We start from the raw sequence: 17,799 nt of genomic DNA on the forward strand, positions 1-17,799 counted from the left end.
CAGCTGCAGTGGGGGTGTGGGACCAAAATGTTCATCCCGAAGGGGACGCTCTGGGGAAGAGCCCTCAGAAATGGGCAATATCCTATTTGCATGGTTTGCTTTTTCCACCAGTACTGTTGGCAAACATGCATTTTGCTCCATTAGTTTAGGAATTAAACTAAAAAATTAAACGATGGAACTATAAAATGCAACCTCATAATAAACCAACCCGCTAACTTCCAAAGCCCAAACTTCAATGGCGCTGGGCACCAAGTGACTTGTTTTTTCAATCCATTCTGCGATGTGTGCCCCCCCCCCCCACCTCTTTTTAATGTGTCTGAAACTGGGATGCGTCTGACAATTACTGGGGTGCTGCAGTTTAATTGGAAGTGGTTTTGGTAGTAATACATAAAACAACAGTTTATCTAAAAATTACAGAAATTACAGATTTGATGAAATAGGATGGATGTGATCTGAATGCCTTGGGACAGCCTGTAATTAAGCATCTCTGGGAATGCACAGGAGATTCAATGATCCTTATTCGGCATCGAGCCACAGGCCAGCCAGGAACGCCAGCGGTCTCTGTATTCTGTCGTTGTACTCGGAGCTGGCGGGAGCAGGCGCCCAGCCCCACGGAGCCAGCTGGGCAGCCGAGTGAGCGAGCCTGCTCCCCGGGGGCCCGGGCTCCCTGTCAGCAGCGCTGCAGTCCCCCTCTCCTACTGTGTCCCGGGGCGAGGCGCCTCTGGGCCTTGGTGCACCATCAGGCAGCCTCACCAACATGGACGACAAAGGACGGCCCCTGGAATGTATTACCTGGTCACTCTCCGCGGAGGAATGCAGCTGGGCAGGGTCCTGCGGCCCGTCTGAGATACTCTTCTGGTCCGTTTTATTTGGTAGGTTTCTTCTACTCGAAAGCTCTCCAGCAGAAGGATCTGTCAAACCCTCAAAATCTTTCCCATCGGATACACCCATAAACTCTGTGAAAGAGTGGTCCTCAAGGATCTTTGTGGTGTGTTCTACGGTCACTTCCCCGGGGTAGAACTCTCTGGCTGGCTGGCCATTTCTGCTGGAGCACGCCTCTTGTTCTGAACAGGAGCCAGTCCTACAGAGGATTTGGGGATTTTTTTCAGGGATGCTTTGGGGCGATGGGCTCCCTTTGGCTAAGGCACTGTTTTCCTTGAGTGGCACCGAAGTTATCTTCTCTTTCACCAAGCCTCTTTCTAATTCTGTCGAGTCTTTGCTGGAGGACGGTCTGAAATCGTGCGCGAGCGACGGCCCGTAATGTTCACTGGAGTCCACATCCTTTGTCTGCGTGGCTAGCTGGTCTGAGCTGTCACTGGCAGGGACCGCCATGTCAGACAGCGTGGCATTGGAGGCACTGTGGGAGAAGTACCCGCTGGTAATGCTGCTGGCGGTGGGGCTGCGGGACACTTCTTTCTCCAAGACCCGCGAGTTCATCAAATCGACTTTAGAAGAAAACCACTCCCTGTTCTCCAAGCTGGCGTTGTAAACACTGAAGTCAGCAAACTCCACAGGGACGTAAGGCTGTGAACCTATCAGCTTCCTGTTAAGTGCTTCCAGGTCACTTTCCTCCTCCTCAGAGTCCTGCAGCAATGAAGGTAAAGTCACTCATTAGCGCCTTTCAGGGACTTTATTGTCGAGACAGGTTTCAAATATATTCCCATTAAAGCCATTCCCATTCGCATGTTTAGTGGCTTTTTTTTTTCTCTTTCTTTCTGAGTTTGGTTAAATTCTGTCACCTACTGTGCCTACAAGTACATTATGCTCAGAGATCTGTGAGCCTAAACCCATTATCACCTAATACAGAGGAGATTTATTTCTTCTGTGCTCACTCAGTGCTGACTGGAAATGCCTGCTTCACTGGCTTAGGTGCAGGAGACTTTAATTAATGTTAATTAATGATGGTGTTCAGTTGTGATGTTTTCCCTTTTGGAATTAAAAGAGGAGGGGGGGCAGACTGGAGGCAGAGAAAAGCCGTTGCTTCATTTTGTTCTCACAATCCTCACACTTTGGGAAGCCAAGTGCAGGTGAGTAAGGTACTCTGTGGAAGATTTCTGATATTTTATGTGGGGGAGAGGGCAGCAAAATCAAGACCTCAACAGCAAAAAGAGCAAAGAATGCCAATTTCAACACTGATTCCCAGTGTTATATGAAACACCGTAAGGCTGTAAAATACTAACAGTCTTACCGTTAACACTTTCTAGGGGTTTGGAGAAGCAGGGATAGAGGATTTAGCCAGAAGGTGAGGAAGGTACTGAGACATCACGGAGTATCTGTGTCAAACAGCTTTAGAATTCTGTTTGTAAAGACCGGTACACCCACACAGAAGGGGGGATTCCCAAAGCCCCAGTCAGTCCCTGAATGGACGATTCCTCTGTATGTGGTGGAAAACAGCATGAAGCATAAGGGTGTTTTCTGTTCAAATAGAAATAAATGACAAACAGCACCTGGCTGGCTCAGTCAGTAGAGCCATTGGCTCTTGGTCTCGAGGCCATGAGTTTGAGCCCCACCTTAGATGCAGAGCTTACTTAAAAAGAAAAAAAAAAAATGGGGGCACCTGGGTAGCTCAGTCGGTTAAGCATCTGCCTTCGGCTCGGGTCATGATCCCAAGGTCCTGGGATCGAGCCCCACTCAGCAGGGAATCTGCTGCTTCTCCTCTTTTCCCCCTTCTGCTCTCTCACTGTCTCCATCTCTCTCAAATAAATAAATAAAATATTAAAAAAAAGGAAAAAATGATATTACTATCTCATCATTTTAATTAACCTCATAAACACCTGGAGACATTGCAAATATTCCTCTCAAAACATGACTTTCAGTGAGTTCTCATCAGGCATCCAATACATGCCAGCCACTGTCCTAAGAACTGGGAATACCAGGCGGAGCAAAACCAGCCTTGGTCCCCGGGTGTCCCGGCTTTGGGTCCTTGCTCTTGGAACAATCCTGGACCCTGTCTCACTGGATGGAAAGTTGATTCAGTATAGTAACAGGGAGACCGTGAAAACTGGCAACCAAAACATTAACCTCACTCACTTAAGCGTCATTTCAAGAGGCCGAGGAGGACAGAGAGGCTGGGGAAGGAGAAGAGCGTGTTTGAAGGCTACGGCAGACAGCGGTTCACACGCGAACACCGATGTCATCTACTGAATTTCAGAGTAATAATTTCTATTACATAAGATGTTAACTACCTAATCAGTACTTTAATACTCTTTAGTGTTCCTTAGTTTTTAAAATAACTTGAATACACGTTACGTAAAAGCATCAGTTGTCTTAATTCCATGACTATTAATCAAAGGCGAGTATCAAATATCAGCGATATAAATTCCAGAAACTGGCAAAACAAAAATTTTGGCAACGCTAATCTTGCCATCTTATTTTTAGCAACCCTCCACATTAGGGAGCCCTGTCAGAAAGGGGGAGGGGGAGAACGTCTGGAAAGGAGCAAAGACTGGACAGAACTGAATCAGTAATTTTGCCTGTATTTTACAGATTCTCTACTTGACGTGTTTAGACTCAAAATTGAATTTCTAGTGTTTGTATCCTTACATTTCTTTTTTTTTTTCTTTTTAAGTAGGCTCCACACCCAATGTGGGGCTTGAACCCACCACCTGAGATCAACAGTCAGAGTAGCATGCTCTTCTGACGGCCAGCCAGGTGCCCACCCCCCATATTTCCTTCTGATTTATGCTGGTAAAGAAATACAATTTCCCAAGACTGGGAGTCTTTGATGTAATTAGTTACTGTAAATTAGGTGCTCTAAGAAAAACAAAATCTGAATATGAGAATTCATAATCTGGAGCTCTTTTTATGCCTGGAGTTATTTCTTCTGAAGACTGAGGAAAGGCCTGTTCTCCTAAAATACAGCTTTGCTGAATGAAATGTTCAGTCATGAGTTTACTGTGTATAAACAGGTGTGTGCACATCTGCCAAACTCGTGAAGATAAAAAATTATTCCTAAAGGATTAGAAGGAGCTTGGGAAAAACTGAAGAGTCCGCAAAAGCCTCAAGATTAAGTTCGAATCGGGATCAGCACATAGTTGTGCACGTGGGAAGGGAAACAACCCAAAGAGAGAGGCTAGCGGAGTAGGGACAAATAATTCCAGAAAAAAAGAAAACTGAGTAGAGATGAAATGTCTCCCAACATGTAAACAGACTGAAGGTTTATCAAGTTATTGCCTTCAAGGGGTGGGGGGGAGAGCACTTAAATTGGTTTAAACTGCACCTTAAGAGAATGTGGTTAGATAGAAGTTCTACTCCAGAAACACTCATCATCTGAAAGGAGACTAAGCTTAGCACCTTCCTACTATGTCTTAAGGACACAAAGCATGAGAACCCTAACCCTAGAAGGGACACATGGAGTCCAGCTCTCCAGCCCCTGTACAGCTACAGTCTTTGTGATTTGGTTTTTGCAATTCGGTTTATGCAACTATTTACCTAGAGACGAAACAGCTTGATTTTAAGAAGGGATCCAAACCCTCATGAAAGCAGGGACTCCCCGTAAGGAGTTTCACTTGATTAAAGTGATTTTTGCTTCCACTGGAATGGGGGCTTGTCCTGCACGGAGACCTTCTCTTTCTGGAAGGACTGGTATCAGCCTAGGCCCCAGCACTTCTGTCCATGGTGCTAGGAGGCCAGCAGCCCTGGTCAGAAATAGCAGTAGGCCAACCGAAACGGCACCATTTTAGGGAGCACCGAAAGTCACTGGGGTCAGCCCAATTCTGCAGAGGGATGGGGCCTTTCTTCTTCTGCTCTCAGGAACTGGGAGATCTTGGGCATGCCACTCAAGTCCTTTGTTTCATCTTCTGTAAAATGGAGAAATAAGCCATACGCTGTCTATGCAAGACTCCAGGGAGAAGTGATTTCCTTTCTACCCTTCTCTGCTTCATGACTTAAAAACAAGATGGACTCCAAAGGTGTATTGTTGCCTTTATCTTATTCAAACAAGACACAAAGTACACTTGTGCATCTTCCCAAACTAATGAGACAACAAACGCGGCTTTAAGAATCAAGGGTAGGATTGAACCCATCAAAAACTAAGGACGTACTAGATGTTGGTTAAGTGAACATAAGAAAAAAATAAAAGAATCAAGAGGAGCTATAGAATACCACATTTTATGTGAAATTGTAAAAAATGATTTCAACCTCCTTTGATCAGACCAAACCACTGATTCACACTCTGATTTTGTAAGAATGGAAAAGGAAGGAGAGTGAATGGAGAACAAAGAAATAAAGAAACAAAGAAATAAAGCAGCCTCTGTCCATTTGCCAAAGGAGAAATAAAATGAAAACTTCCCGAAAAGAAACAGAACCTCAGAGCAAGCAGGTAATATCATTAAAATCTACCAAAACATCCTGGAAATGCTGCTATCTGAAATAAATCAGAGTTTCAGAGATGAAGAGTATTGAGACTGATTTCTTTCTCTTATTTAAAAAAAAAAAAATTGCAGGTTTTTTAATTTAAGCAATTTCTACACCCAAGTTGGGGCTGGAACTCCGTGACCCAGAATCAAGAGGCACGTATCCTTCCAACTGAGCCAGCTGAGCACCCTTCTTTCTCAGTTGCTGCTGTTGTTTTGAGTCAGATTTCTAAGGAGGATCGAGGCAGATCGCTCCAGACTCCAGCAAGAAAGACGATACCATCAAAACCTGCTGGTGTGTTGGATCACACACAGCCTCCCTGCCACCTGAGACCTGCTGAGTTACGGGAGGCTGGTTCTCTCCTACGCTCTGCTAGCTGAAAGCCCCAAGGTGAGTTTTATTTAAAAACATTACAAGGAAAGTAAACAATGAGGCAAACTGTCAACAGGGAAGCCGTCTGCCAGGCAGACCCAGAAGAGTCATCCAGCAGTCTCTCGATGGGATGTTCTACCGAAATTTATCAGTAACAGAGGAGTAAATTCAGTACTCGTGCAACATGGAGGTAAGTTCCACGTCAACCAACAGGCAGGTCCCATCAGCCAGAGAGCCAGAGTGTTTGAAGGGGTAACAAGCTGCCCACGTGGCCTTTTAAGCCCATGGTGCTGCCTTATTAAGCCAGGGGAAGTCAAGTAAGTGACTTAGCAATTCATTAGGATTCAGAGATACGGGGCAGCTGCTGACAGTCACCCTCTTCTCCAGTAGGAACTACAATGGGGACTTAGAATAGAGGGGACCAGGAGAACACAGAGGCAATGGTGGGGAGAGGGACGGAGGCGAGGGAGAAATGGTGGCTTTTCTTTGACCTCAGTGGGCAGGAGGAATGAGAAGGTCATTTCTGAGGACCCGCCAGCCCTCCAAACATGCAGACGGCTGGCCGACTGCAAAGCCAAGTTCGATTCCGGTTAGGGTCACACAGTGTGCAGCAGGGCACATTTTAGAACCATTAGGACCTCTCACACCAGCGAGTCTTGGGACTGGGTCTGCCACGCTGCATCCGGGAGAGGAAAGCTCCCGTGCACTGCCTGCAGATCAGACCACACTCACACTTAGGAAGCCATGGGAAAGCGAAAGCTGACACACAAACTAAGACAACCTGTTTCCAGGCCCGAGAACACAGGTTTGGTTTTGTTTTGCTTTTTCCCTTTTTAAAGAGGTATCTTTGATCATGCAAAGTGCCTGGTATACAGGGTCTTAAAAACTATTTTCTAATCTGTAATTTGAAAACCAAGTGCTGGGGGAATGACTTTGACAGGCAGAGTTTCTCCCTACCTGTGGCTGAAGTACAGATTAGCCATCCCAGAAGCGGAGCCGGGCCCTACTGTGCAGCAAATGAGCACGGGCTCCCTGAGATGGCAAACAGGCAGCGGGGGCTTACAAGCTACAGAATGAGCTGGGCAAGGGCATCAGGCAATGCGGAAAGAGCTTTCAAACACACCCACGGCTCAGTGCACGAGTACTCACTCCGAGTAAGTGCAACTCCTCTAGGTAGATTAACTTCAGAATCTGCTCAGTACGCACGGGCACATCAGAAAGATTCAGAATCAGTGAGAGTGACCTCATGGTTACGCTTTTTAAAGACTAGAACCCGTGAGAGTGCCTTGTCCCCCTTTCTAAGCAAGTTGCTACTGAGCAAAGAGATTAATAAAACAGAATGAACACTTAGGGAAAAATAATCACAGGTCATGGCCACATTCATGCAAAATTTCATTACCAGTGATCACATTTAAAGAAAAGAAAAAAAGGAAAAAAAAAAAAAAAAAGCAAAGACCCAGTACATTCTCTTCACGTCTTGTACAAGATTCGGATGATTGTGAAAGCGCCTCACACCCACCACCAGGCAAGACGACAGACATGGTTCCAGAACTTACAATCTTCCTGTCCCGTTTGCTACTGTGCTCTATGGGCATGCTGCTGCCATTGCTTCCTGAGGGCACAGTGCAGCCCGGGTTATGTGCCTGACGGGAAGGCATGCTCTGCAAAGGTTAAGACACACAGATGCATCACATACAGAAGACGCTGACAGCCGGAACGCTCAGCACGGACGTGCCAGTTAGAAAAGCAACACAAACACTGCTAATCCCATGCGCGGAATACAGTTTTCGCAGGCTGCAGTCCAACCACCGAGGGACTCTGACGAGACTACACACACGCCACGGCCAATCGCACCCTTGGTTTTATTAACGTAAAAATAAGCAAACAAATAAATAAATAAAACCTGTCATAGTTTCAAAACACCCAGGGAACATCTTTCTCTCACTCACTTGGAAGATTTAAAACAAAAAACAAAAAACAAAAACAAACCCAAAAAACCCCAAACTCCAAAAAGCCAGAAACACACAGAAAAGAACATCAAGGGCACCACGCAAGAAATCCTGCCATGTCCCCAGGGGACCCACATGCGTCCATGGACATGGTTACTGCCCCGTCCCCCGCCAGCCCCCAAACATGATCCTGCTCACCGTCCGCCCACCCCCCCAGAGACCAGCAGCACTTACCTCCTGGCTGAGGAGTGGCCTGGCTTCAAGAGCTATCCTTTTCTTATGCTCCTCTTTCACGGGCATTAAAGGTTTGAAAAACTTTGGTGGCTGGGGAGAGAATGCTTTAAAAGGACTGACTGTTAAGGCGTGGGGGTTCTCTGATGGACAACCTGGGGAAGACAAACAGGCATGGATTGACGGGCACACCAGAAGCACGGGCATCCCCTAGCCATGGGAATATCCAGTTCGACAGAGAAATCAACAAGCCTAATATCTGGCTAAAGACCGAAACTGGTGTGGGCCAGAGTGGAGAGGTGGTGACCGAGTCACAAAGAGTCAGCCAAGGGCGGGGCAGCACGGAAGAAAGCAGAAACTGAATTTTCTACTTCTTTTCAAGATCTGCACCCCCCCCCCCCCGCGAAGCGCTGCCTACGAGACTGATTTCAACTCATGCTGGTGTTCCGTTGCTCTGAAATCCTGGAGTCTGTGACCCTTCCATGCATTTGGGCACTCTGTCATTGCAATATCTTATTTTCTATGTATCTCATTCCACAGTTCCATTTCAGGATCTAGAGTGGCACCTTTTTGAATCTTTCACTGTGGATAACAAGTAGAGGCTCAATAAGTATTCAAGGAATGGATACTATATATGTTTTCTTGCGAGCTCCATTTTTCCTCAAGCCACCTGCTCCGTTTGACTAAGGAAGAGAAACTCCGCGTTCCTGCCCTGACTCATGTCTTACTTTTAGGGACCTCTTTCCCTCCTAATGTATTTTCTTCCCAATTCACTGGTACAATGTCATTTAGTTGGCAAAATATACAGTGCACTGTAATAGCTAATTCGTGTTTTTGAAGAACGCTATTCCTTTCAGGGCATCGGGAGATGATACAGTTAGTAATAATGCTGTCACTGATTGAACTCATTTCTGGCACCATTTTTGAAACTGCTTTAGGAATCAAAGAATTCTTATAAAAACGTCTTTTGAGTACAAAAGCATTGCACAGGGTATTCTTTTGGTAAAAACAAAACAAACAAACAAAAACAAAACAAAACTAAGTTTAACCGTCACATAAGACTTGTGTCTCAAAAGGGACTTCAAATTCAGGAAATGATGTGGGGAAAAATATGATTTGAAAATTGTGAAGCACTACACAAAAAGCCCATTATTATTATCGGATGATATGCCGACTCCAATGCAAAAAGAAATGAAGTAAGTGAACATGACACGTTCTCTTGGACTCATCCAGCGTGATAGGATTTCAGGTTCCTATCTTATTAAATGCCACCTACAAACCCTTCCTCCCATGCTTTGTCTAAGAAATTATAAAGGAAAACAGAAAAACAATCTCACCACTATTTTCTTTACTCCTTCGAGGCGAGTCCCTGGGCAAAGTGCCGTAACAGGCTATATCTTGGTAACTGGAACTATAGTCAGACACGTCTAATTGGTTCTCCAGCCAACCCTACAAGGGAAAGATAGGGGTTAGCGATCATTAAGGCCCTTTAAAATTGGAAGTGAAACCCAGATTTGAGTTTTTTCCCTATTTTGAAATGCCAGTACATGTTCTATGTTCTTCTTTACTTTCATTATACAGTATTTCAAGCAACTAGAAAAGTACAAATGGCTGAATAATATGACAACTATGGTCAGACCCAGGGTACCGCTAGAGTGTTATGTTCATATCCTATCATATTTGTCCAAAATTTAATAAAAACATTACAAATGGAGTGACTCCCCTTCTGAATCCCTAAGGTCCCAACCACTTTCCGCCCTTCCCCGGCAACGGGAGCCACCTTGATAAATCTGGTATGTATCTAGGGTGACTGGATAATTTAGAGACCACAGTGAAACGCTTTTTGGAGTGAGTGGGTTCCATTAATAATTTTGCCTGGGTAGCAGGCGTACATTAAGATTGCCCCAGGCAAACCAGACCTGAGATTTAAAAGGATCAAACCGGCATAAGGTATAGGTACACTAAGGAAACTCCCTTTGTGCATCATATAAGCTTATTTAATCTTAAGCAACTTCTCAGGAGTTGGCTGCCTAAAAGACTAGATTTTAAACTTCTTGGTGACATAACCCACGTTTGTATCACTCAGTCCCTCGCCAAATAAGGAGGTATATGCTCCAAGCAGTATTTGCCAAGAAAGGTCCTGTGGCAAAATATCCATAATTTAAAATACCTAATTTTCCTAGTTGAATTAATTCTGATTTTGTGATGGTAGATATAATACTTTTCTGTTTGTTTTTTAAATTCACATATAAGGTGTTATTGGTTTCAGAGGAAAAGGTTTGCAAGGTTCACCAGTCTTTATAATACCCAGTGCTCATTACAACGCATACCCTCCCCAATGCCATCACCCAGTTACCCTATGCCCCCCTCCAGGAACCCTCAGTTGATATAATACTTTGAGTTAGGCCCATGGACACACATATATTCAATTCGGTGTAGTACTATGCTGGTATAGAAAAATATGCTAGGTTCAGTGTTAACACTGAGTGCCTAGCAATTTCCCATCACGTATTTGAACCTGGAAATGGACACGTGGAGACAATGATCTGCATAAGATTAAGACATGAAGTCCTGAGATTTCCAAAACACCAAGAGCTAACTTTTCAGACTTCGACTCTTCTAGTCATGCCCACACCATAGGTGCACACCTTATCGTCTTCATCAAAGCCAGAAAGGTCTGGTCGACTGGAGGAGACCTGTAAGAGAGCCATGGTTTTATCAATGTGGTTTATGTATTTAACATAAATTACCCAGAAACACAGAAACGTATTGTCACATTTACAGTTGAAGCCTGTATGATAGTCTCAACCCCCGATTCTTTCTGCAATCCTCAGGAGTAACAACTGCACTAAATTTGGGGTTGATCATTCCCATACAGGCTTTGTAGCGTCCTCACATTCACAAAAATGGATTCATATGTAAAAGTAGATGCACAAACTATATAGAAATATATACAACAGGTATGCACATGTAATATATATTTTGCATATTTTTTCATTAAGTGATATTTCACCATACGTGGTCTTTTTTTTTTTTTTTTTAAATATTTTATTTATTTATTTATTTGACAGAGAGATCACACGTAGGCAGAGAGAGGGCAGGGAGCAGGCTCCCTAGGGCTCAATCCCAGGACCCTGTGATCATGACCTGAGCTAAAGGCAGAGGCCCAACCCTCTGAGCCACCCAGGCGCCACCTGAGCCACCCATACATGGTCTTTTTTGTTTCAGAATTTATTTGTTCTATTTTAGATATCTAAGCTGCTTCTAATTTTTCTCTGTTACAAACTGATGAAATAAGTTATTGTTACTGTCCCTAAGTATCACTCTAGCTGTATCCTACGATTGACAGGCATACCATTTCAACATTACTTAGTTCTAAACACATCCTATGTTTCTTTTTTACTCTAACTTATTTATTTATTAGTTTAGGTAATCTCTCCGTCCAACATGGGGCTCAAAGTCACCACCCTGACTGAGCCTGAGGACCACATGCTCTACTGACTGAGACAGTCAGCCAAGCATCTCCTCCAGCGTTTCTACAAGGAGCTTGGGGGGGAAACGTGGAGACCTGGAATCTCTGGACTGTAGATAAAGCTTATGCACCTTCAACTCTGCTCCTCCATAGCAATTCTGGGGGTAGCTTATGAAATCCTATAAGAAATTAGGTTGGGAATTTATACAGATCAGTTTAGGGAGATATGCCAATTTTTTGGATACCATGTGTTCCCATCAAGGAACACAGTCTCTCTCTCCAGGAGTTTAGGCTTTATTTATGGCAACAGCTGCATTCAGATTTTCTATTTCTTCTATGATTTCTTTTTTGTAAGAAAATTCCATTTTGGGGGCACCTGGGTGGCTCAGTGGGTTAAGCCTCTGCCTTTGGCTCAGGTCACGATCTCAGGGTCCTGGGATTAGGCCCCGCACCAGATTCTCTGCTCAGCGGGGAGCCTGTTTCCCATAGTCCCCCTTCTGCCTACTTGTGATCTGTCAAATAAATAAATAAAATCTTTAAAAAAAAAATTCCATTTTGTTGACACTTTTACACTTACTGCTATAACATTATTCATAGCTTGTTCTTAGGCTGTCTAAATCTTTGTCCTCTCTGTAGTGATACATCCCTTTTTGCTGTCAATAATATTAGAATCAATATTCCAATATTTTCCTTCCTTCCCCAATTCATCTTAACTAGAAGTCAGTCCATTTGACCAGTTTTTTCAAAAAGCCCACTTTTCAGCTTTGTTGATTCTATTGTTGGTTTTCTAATCATACACCTCTGTTCTAATCTTCATGCATCTTCTTTGAATTTATTATAATTCTGCTCTAATATTTATTATCTTTAAAAATCTTTTATTCTGATTTTTTTGACTTAAAAATCTTTTATCTATAAATACTTCTCTGTGAATCTCTAAAAAATACAGAATCCCTCCTTCCTTTAAAAAAAACCCTAACCACAGGGGTCCCTGGAGGGCTTAGTGAGAAGAACATCCAACTCTTGAGTCATGAGTTCAAGCCCCACGTTGGATGCAGAGATCACTTAAAAAAATAAAATCTTAAAACAAAAACAAAACCAGAATATCACTATCACGGTGTTAAAAATCAAATGATTCCTAAACAGTATCTGACAGCCCCCGTGTCCACATGACTCAGACACACAGTCAGTTAATTCTGAGTCAGGCTGACAACAGTGCACACGTTTCGCTTTTTCCAGGTCATTTGTTCCTCTAGAGCTTCCCTTGCTAACAGAGTTCCTTTTGTGTCACTCAGCGTTCTCTTCTGTCCCCCGTAAACATGAGCAGTCAGATTCAAAGTCTTGATCAGATGTAGGTCCACAGGGGACTGGGAGTGAGGACAGAAGCCTCCATTAGGTGGCCCATCTTTCACTGTTAGCCCAGATCTTTCCCTTGGGGTTTTTTACTCTTTGCTACGAGATACATACATCCCTAAGAGTGGCTCTGTTCTTTCCTTTTCTCTGTCAGTATTCGTCTATAGAAACAGAGTAATAGGGAATGGAGCCTAGTTTTCCTCTCATACCATTTCAATTGTATCCCACAAGCACTGATGTATGTACCAGTTTTCATTTTTCAATTTACACCGTATGAGTCTCTAATGATCGGTTTCTAAATAATCGTACTGTGGTCAGAAGGAACCTGTACGTATGACTACAGGATGTGCTGGGAGTGACTTTGTGGCCTGCTGGAAGGCAGCGCTTATAAACGGTCACCATGTTTGTAATCACTGCCCGGCAATTCTGGAGAGCAGCAAGGTAAGGATCTGCGCCCTTCCTGGGCAGGATCCTTTACTGCTTCTGGAGAGGAGCTTGCTTTGAAACTGTCCGTGCACTAGTCTGTCCTTTCTTCCCATGACTGTGTCCCCTCCTTGAGAAGAGAAGCAGTTCCTGTCGACTGGAATTTCTAGATGAACTGATTGAGAATGACTATCAAATGGTCAACGGAGAAACCACGGATGTGGAGAGCATGGACGTGGGGGTGCCTGTGCCCTATCACACTGCTGGGGGACACAGAAAAATCCACCAGGGCAGCGAGGACAGAGCAGCACGCAGCCAGGACCTGTCGCTGCCTCTTCCACCCTTAAATCAGCTACGTTCAGTTTACATCTCAAGGACGTGACCTCCTGAAGAGAAATCCGGAAGACCCCACTAAAGGCTCAGGCGTTGGACGATCACTGCGGTCCTGGGTGTGTTTCCCGGGGAGAGCAGAGAGGCTTGCGTGGACACCCACACCAGGAACCGTGAGCCCAGGTCCCCTCCCGCGCGCACCCCAGGCCCTGAGACACGTCCCGGAGGCAAGAGCCTCGGCAGGGTGCTCACGTTATGAACGTTCGGGGTGCTGAGGCTCCTCCGCAGGTGCCGAGCCTTGGTGGACAGCGCTTCCTTGACCGTGACCGCCTGCAAAGGTCAAAATAACACCCTCTGATGACAGACAGTATTATGTTTATTGTGGACGGTTTAGAAAAAATAGAAAGACCCATCATGTCAAGCCCACACTCCCTCCCGTAGCTAGAGAAGCTGGACTCTTACGGTCCCACTAATTTCTTTTTCCTTCATCTACCAAAAACGCTTTCCATACATAAACCCAGGAAAACTGCTGAACTAAGAACATTTATGTGGTAGATTTTTTTACAGAGGTAGACAGAGAAAGTGGAGAAGAAATAGCCCTAACGAGAGATCTCATTTGCAAAATGACCACCAACTTTTATGATTTGTGTTTTACTCGTGCAGCAATTCCAGTGGGACTCCCGCTAAGGGCAGGTCTTTCGAACCAATGCCGATCTCAGCCCTCTCCTTGCTCTTGACGCACTTTCTATGAACTTCATCTGCTGCTTCTACACATGACAATTCCCGTCTCAGTCTCGCACTGTCTAGTGAGTTAGCTTCAGCTGACTGTCCGGCTATTGTTGCAGAAGTTAACCTGGACCCCCCAAAATTAGGGGGACAGTAAGAGCATGTGGCTAAGCATATGGACACTGGATTCAAGTCTTCCTGGTTTGCCACCGACTTTGTACCAACTTCTTAGCGGTGCAGCCTCAGGCAGGCTAGCTAACTTCTGCTCGCCTCAACTTTCTCACTTCCAAAAGGGGATTTTAACAGTGTCTATCTCCCTTGAAGGGCCATTTTGAAGATTAAACAAAGGAATGTATCTAAATTACTTGGGCACAGGGCTTAAGCAGAAGATGCTGAACAGAACGCACACATTATTTCCATTTTGCTATTCTGACAAAGTAACTACTCTAAGGAGATTGCTACCCTCCTTCTCTGACAGATGCAGAGGGAAGGTGTTTGGTAAATAAATTCATCTTTGTCCACCCGGCGGGAGGCTGGTGCTCTCGCCCTCTGGTCCAGATGCTGCAGTAACTTGCCTGCCGGAGCCGTTCAAGGCTCAGAATGTTCTCCACCTGCAGCACGCCCCGCGTGTACTTCTCTATGTAGGTCTCCCCGTCTGACGTGCCTTCATCCTCACTCCTTGCCGCCATGAGAGCTAGGGTCTCCCGGTCCTCAATCTCCTCAGTTGCCTGAAGGGACAAGAAAACAGTGACAATACCTTTTTTTTGTTTTAATGATGATACTTTCACGTGAATCGTATTTTTATCCAAATTGTAGTGAGAAAATGATTTAGAAGTTCTAAGAATTAACACATTCTCCAGTACATCTATTTCAGTATTTTAAAAAAGTAATATATATATATTTACCTTTGGTATATTGGATACTATTTCATAGGTTACACCACAGGAATAAAATATGTTCTTCAATGATATTCTCCTCTTCAGACTCTGCGTGAAGCTCTAGTAAGAAAGGAAAGCTGAATCAAGCGATGTGAAATACATTTAAATCATTCGGCATCTTACAAATTGTAGAAGTATAATCAAGTACTATGTTTTTGATACACATACGATATTCAGAAAAACAGAACTGAAAAATCCTGGTCTCTGATCCCGGAGGACAGCAGTGTCCATCTGTCATATGGGGATTAGATGACAGATTCTGTAGTCCATTTGGGGATTTGGGGTCCATTTTTTAATAAAGATTTATTTTTATTATTTTTTAAAAGAATTTATTTATGTATTTATTTATGAGAATGCAAGTGAGTGCAAGCAGGGGGAAGGGGCAGAGGGAGAGGCAGAAGTGGGCTCCCCGATGAGCGGGAGCCCAACGTGGGACTCGATCCCAGGACCCTGGGATCATGACCTGAGCGAAAGGCAGACGTTTAACTCACTGAGCCACCTAGACACCCCTATTTATTTATTTTAGGGAGAAGGACAGAGAGAGCGAGAGATCGTGCGGGCACATAAGCAGGAGGGACAGGAGGAGAGATAATTTCAAGCAGAGCTGGACGTCAGCTGACTGTGCCACCCAGGCACCCAGTGATCTGACAGGGTTTAATCAATCTATCCTCACATGGGAGGAAACTGGAGGGTCCATTTTGTTGGCAGCACCTGCAGGATGAGATCTGGGGAAGCAGCAACGATTTATTTGGACCTGCCCCTCGTCCTGTTTTGTCATAAACCTGCTCAGACTTGGCACTTAGCCTTTTTCAAACAGTGCCGTGTCAGAGCTCTGCTGCCTCTTAGGATTATGGGGGTCAAAGTTGGCCAAGGAGGCATGTCTCTCATGGGTGACATCTCCCTGTGCCGGCCTCATGCCCCCTCGTCGGGGGTCAACAGGAATCGGACTGTAACTTGGTTAGTGTGGTGGCAGCTCGCACGCCCACTGTCTCAGCACCACAGAACACGACTTCATGATAGGGGGAAGGAAGAAACTTCCAGCTCAGGTAGGCAACAGCAGAATCAGGCCCCGTTACTACCTGTTTGTTGTAAATATTGGCCGCAATCCTTTTTCGTAATACTAACTCCATAGCGGCCGGATGGCTGAGCTGGACGGTGGTCTTCACTATTAGGTAAATCCTTTCGTTCTGCGGCGTGACCCTATTCAGGTAGACGGAATCATGCACGGAGGAGTCCCAGGAGGCCGTGGCTGAAACCTAAGGACAGGAGAAGGGTGGGGGACAGGGAAATACCCAGCTCAGGGGCTGCGGTTTGACATCCCAAACGAGAGCAAGAAGAGACACGCGACCCCACTGAATCATGGATTTCTCCTCCCTTTTGCTGCGCAAAAACACACACCCAACATTTTCAAGTCCCCAGTCCTCTCCCCCAAAGCAGACCAGAGCGTCTGACGGGAAGATAGGCCCAGAGGCAGGTGCACTCACCTGATGCCCAGGAACGGAAAGGGGGGGGTCAATTACCTCCTCATCACTGTGCTTGATGATGGGCAGGTAGAAAAACTGGCTGCCGTGCTCCTTGGGCAGGATGGAGTTCACGCCGGACGCGTGGGGGCCCACGAGCTGCTCGTTGGCACTGAGGTCATCGGCTGGCCAAGTCCGGGGAACAGAAACAGAAGTGGAAGGAAACGTCATTTTTTAACCAAGCACTGAATTCTTAAAAATGTGCTTTCCACAGATGATGTTTACACGTAACGCACTTTCATTTTTTTCTTTTCTTCCTTATCCCACAGTTGGAACAGAGATGCTAGTCCTCACTGTAGGTTTTATCCTTTCCAGAAACTACCATGGGAGCCAAGAAGGCACCCCGTAAGTCTCCAATAAAATGGACCAATGTACTCCATATGCAGTCCTAGGAGCAGAGATTTGCACGACAAAAACACAGCTGAGGCTCGGCGGTTAGACTCTGACTCCTTGTGTAACCTGGTGTCATGCTTATGTCCCACCTACATGACTTACACATGACCAGACATCTGAACAGCTCAATGACCAATCTGGAATCCAAGTTCCAAGCACTTGGGAGAAACACGGAGTTCATCTTCTTCCAAAGCCCTACGCCACTGGGATTCACAAATGTCCCTGCATGCTCATCCAGCCGTCGCGTGTGTCCCTCCAGTAACCGGGAGCCCAACACCTCATGAGGCGCATGTCCTACTTCCGGGCTCTTCTTTCCAGGAAGAGCCAAAGTCACCCTCCCCGGGTCCTCCCTCCAAAAGACAAGCTTGCAGGCTGTGTTCTGAGATTCCGGGGGCTGTGCGAAGAGCCTGCCTGAGCCCGCCCATGCCCCCTACTTGGCAACTCGGCCTCTGTAGGTTCCATTTAAGATTTCATACTGAAAATGGATTTTCCTGCTGAAATACATGGAGGACCACCATTCCTGGTAGGTTCAATCCAATCGCTACCACAAAGAACAATGAAGGGTTTACAGTGGAGCCATGTTCTGGCATTGGCGCTACTGGGGACGGGGAGCAAACAGCACTAATCAGAAATGCAGATTCCCAGGGCCCTGCAAAGCCTAAAGATTCGGAATCTCCAAGGGGGAATTACTTTCTCAGGTCATTCCTGTGTCCATCGGCGTCTCCTAACTGGAACTGATT

The 17,799-nt window shown here is 45.3% G+C and overlaps 1 protein-coding gene across 4 annotated transcripts in view; it reads right to left on the bottom strand.

Annotated features, from left to right (window-relative positions):
• The window catches only part of KIF13A (kinesin family member 13A), a 203,826-nt gene that overhangs the window by 4,182 nt on the left and 181,845 nt on the right, over positions 1-17,799 (bottom strand). For 2 of the 4 annotated variants that reach the window (XM_059399510.1, XM_059399509.1), the window contains 10 exons: positions 16,667-16,791; positions 16,226-16,402; positions 15,114-15,206; positions 14,784-14,936; positions 13,735-13,812; positions 10,556-10,603; positions 9,245-9,356; positions 7,911-8,062; positions 7,284-7,388; positions 793-1,584 (listed from right to left, as the gene is read on the bottom strand). In XM_059399510.1, the coding sequence (XP_059255493.1) occupies positions 793-1,584; positions 7,284-7,388; positions 7,911-8,062; positions 9,245-9,356; positions 10,556-10,603; positions 13,735-13,812; positions 14,784-14,936; positions 15,114-15,206; positions 16,226-16,402; positions 16,667-16,791 (1,835 nt within the window). The remainder of the gene's footprint in view (positions 1-792; positions 1,585-7,283; positions 7,389-7,910; positions 8,063-9,244; positions 9,357-10,555; positions 10,604-13,734; positions 13,813-14,783; positions 14,937-15,113; positions 15,207-16,225; positions 16,403-16,666; positions 16,792-17,799) is intronic. The other 2 variants (XM_059399512.1, XM_059399511.1) reach the window with 1 other exon arrangement.

This window comes from Mustela nigripes, chromosome 5 (assembly GCF_022355385.1).
Source record: "Mustela nigripes isolate SB6536 chromosome 5, MUSNIG.SB6536, whole genome shotgun sequence".
NCBI classification, from domain to species: Eukaryota; Metazoa; Chordata; class Mammalia; order Carnivora; family Mustelidae; genus Mustela; species Mustela nigripes.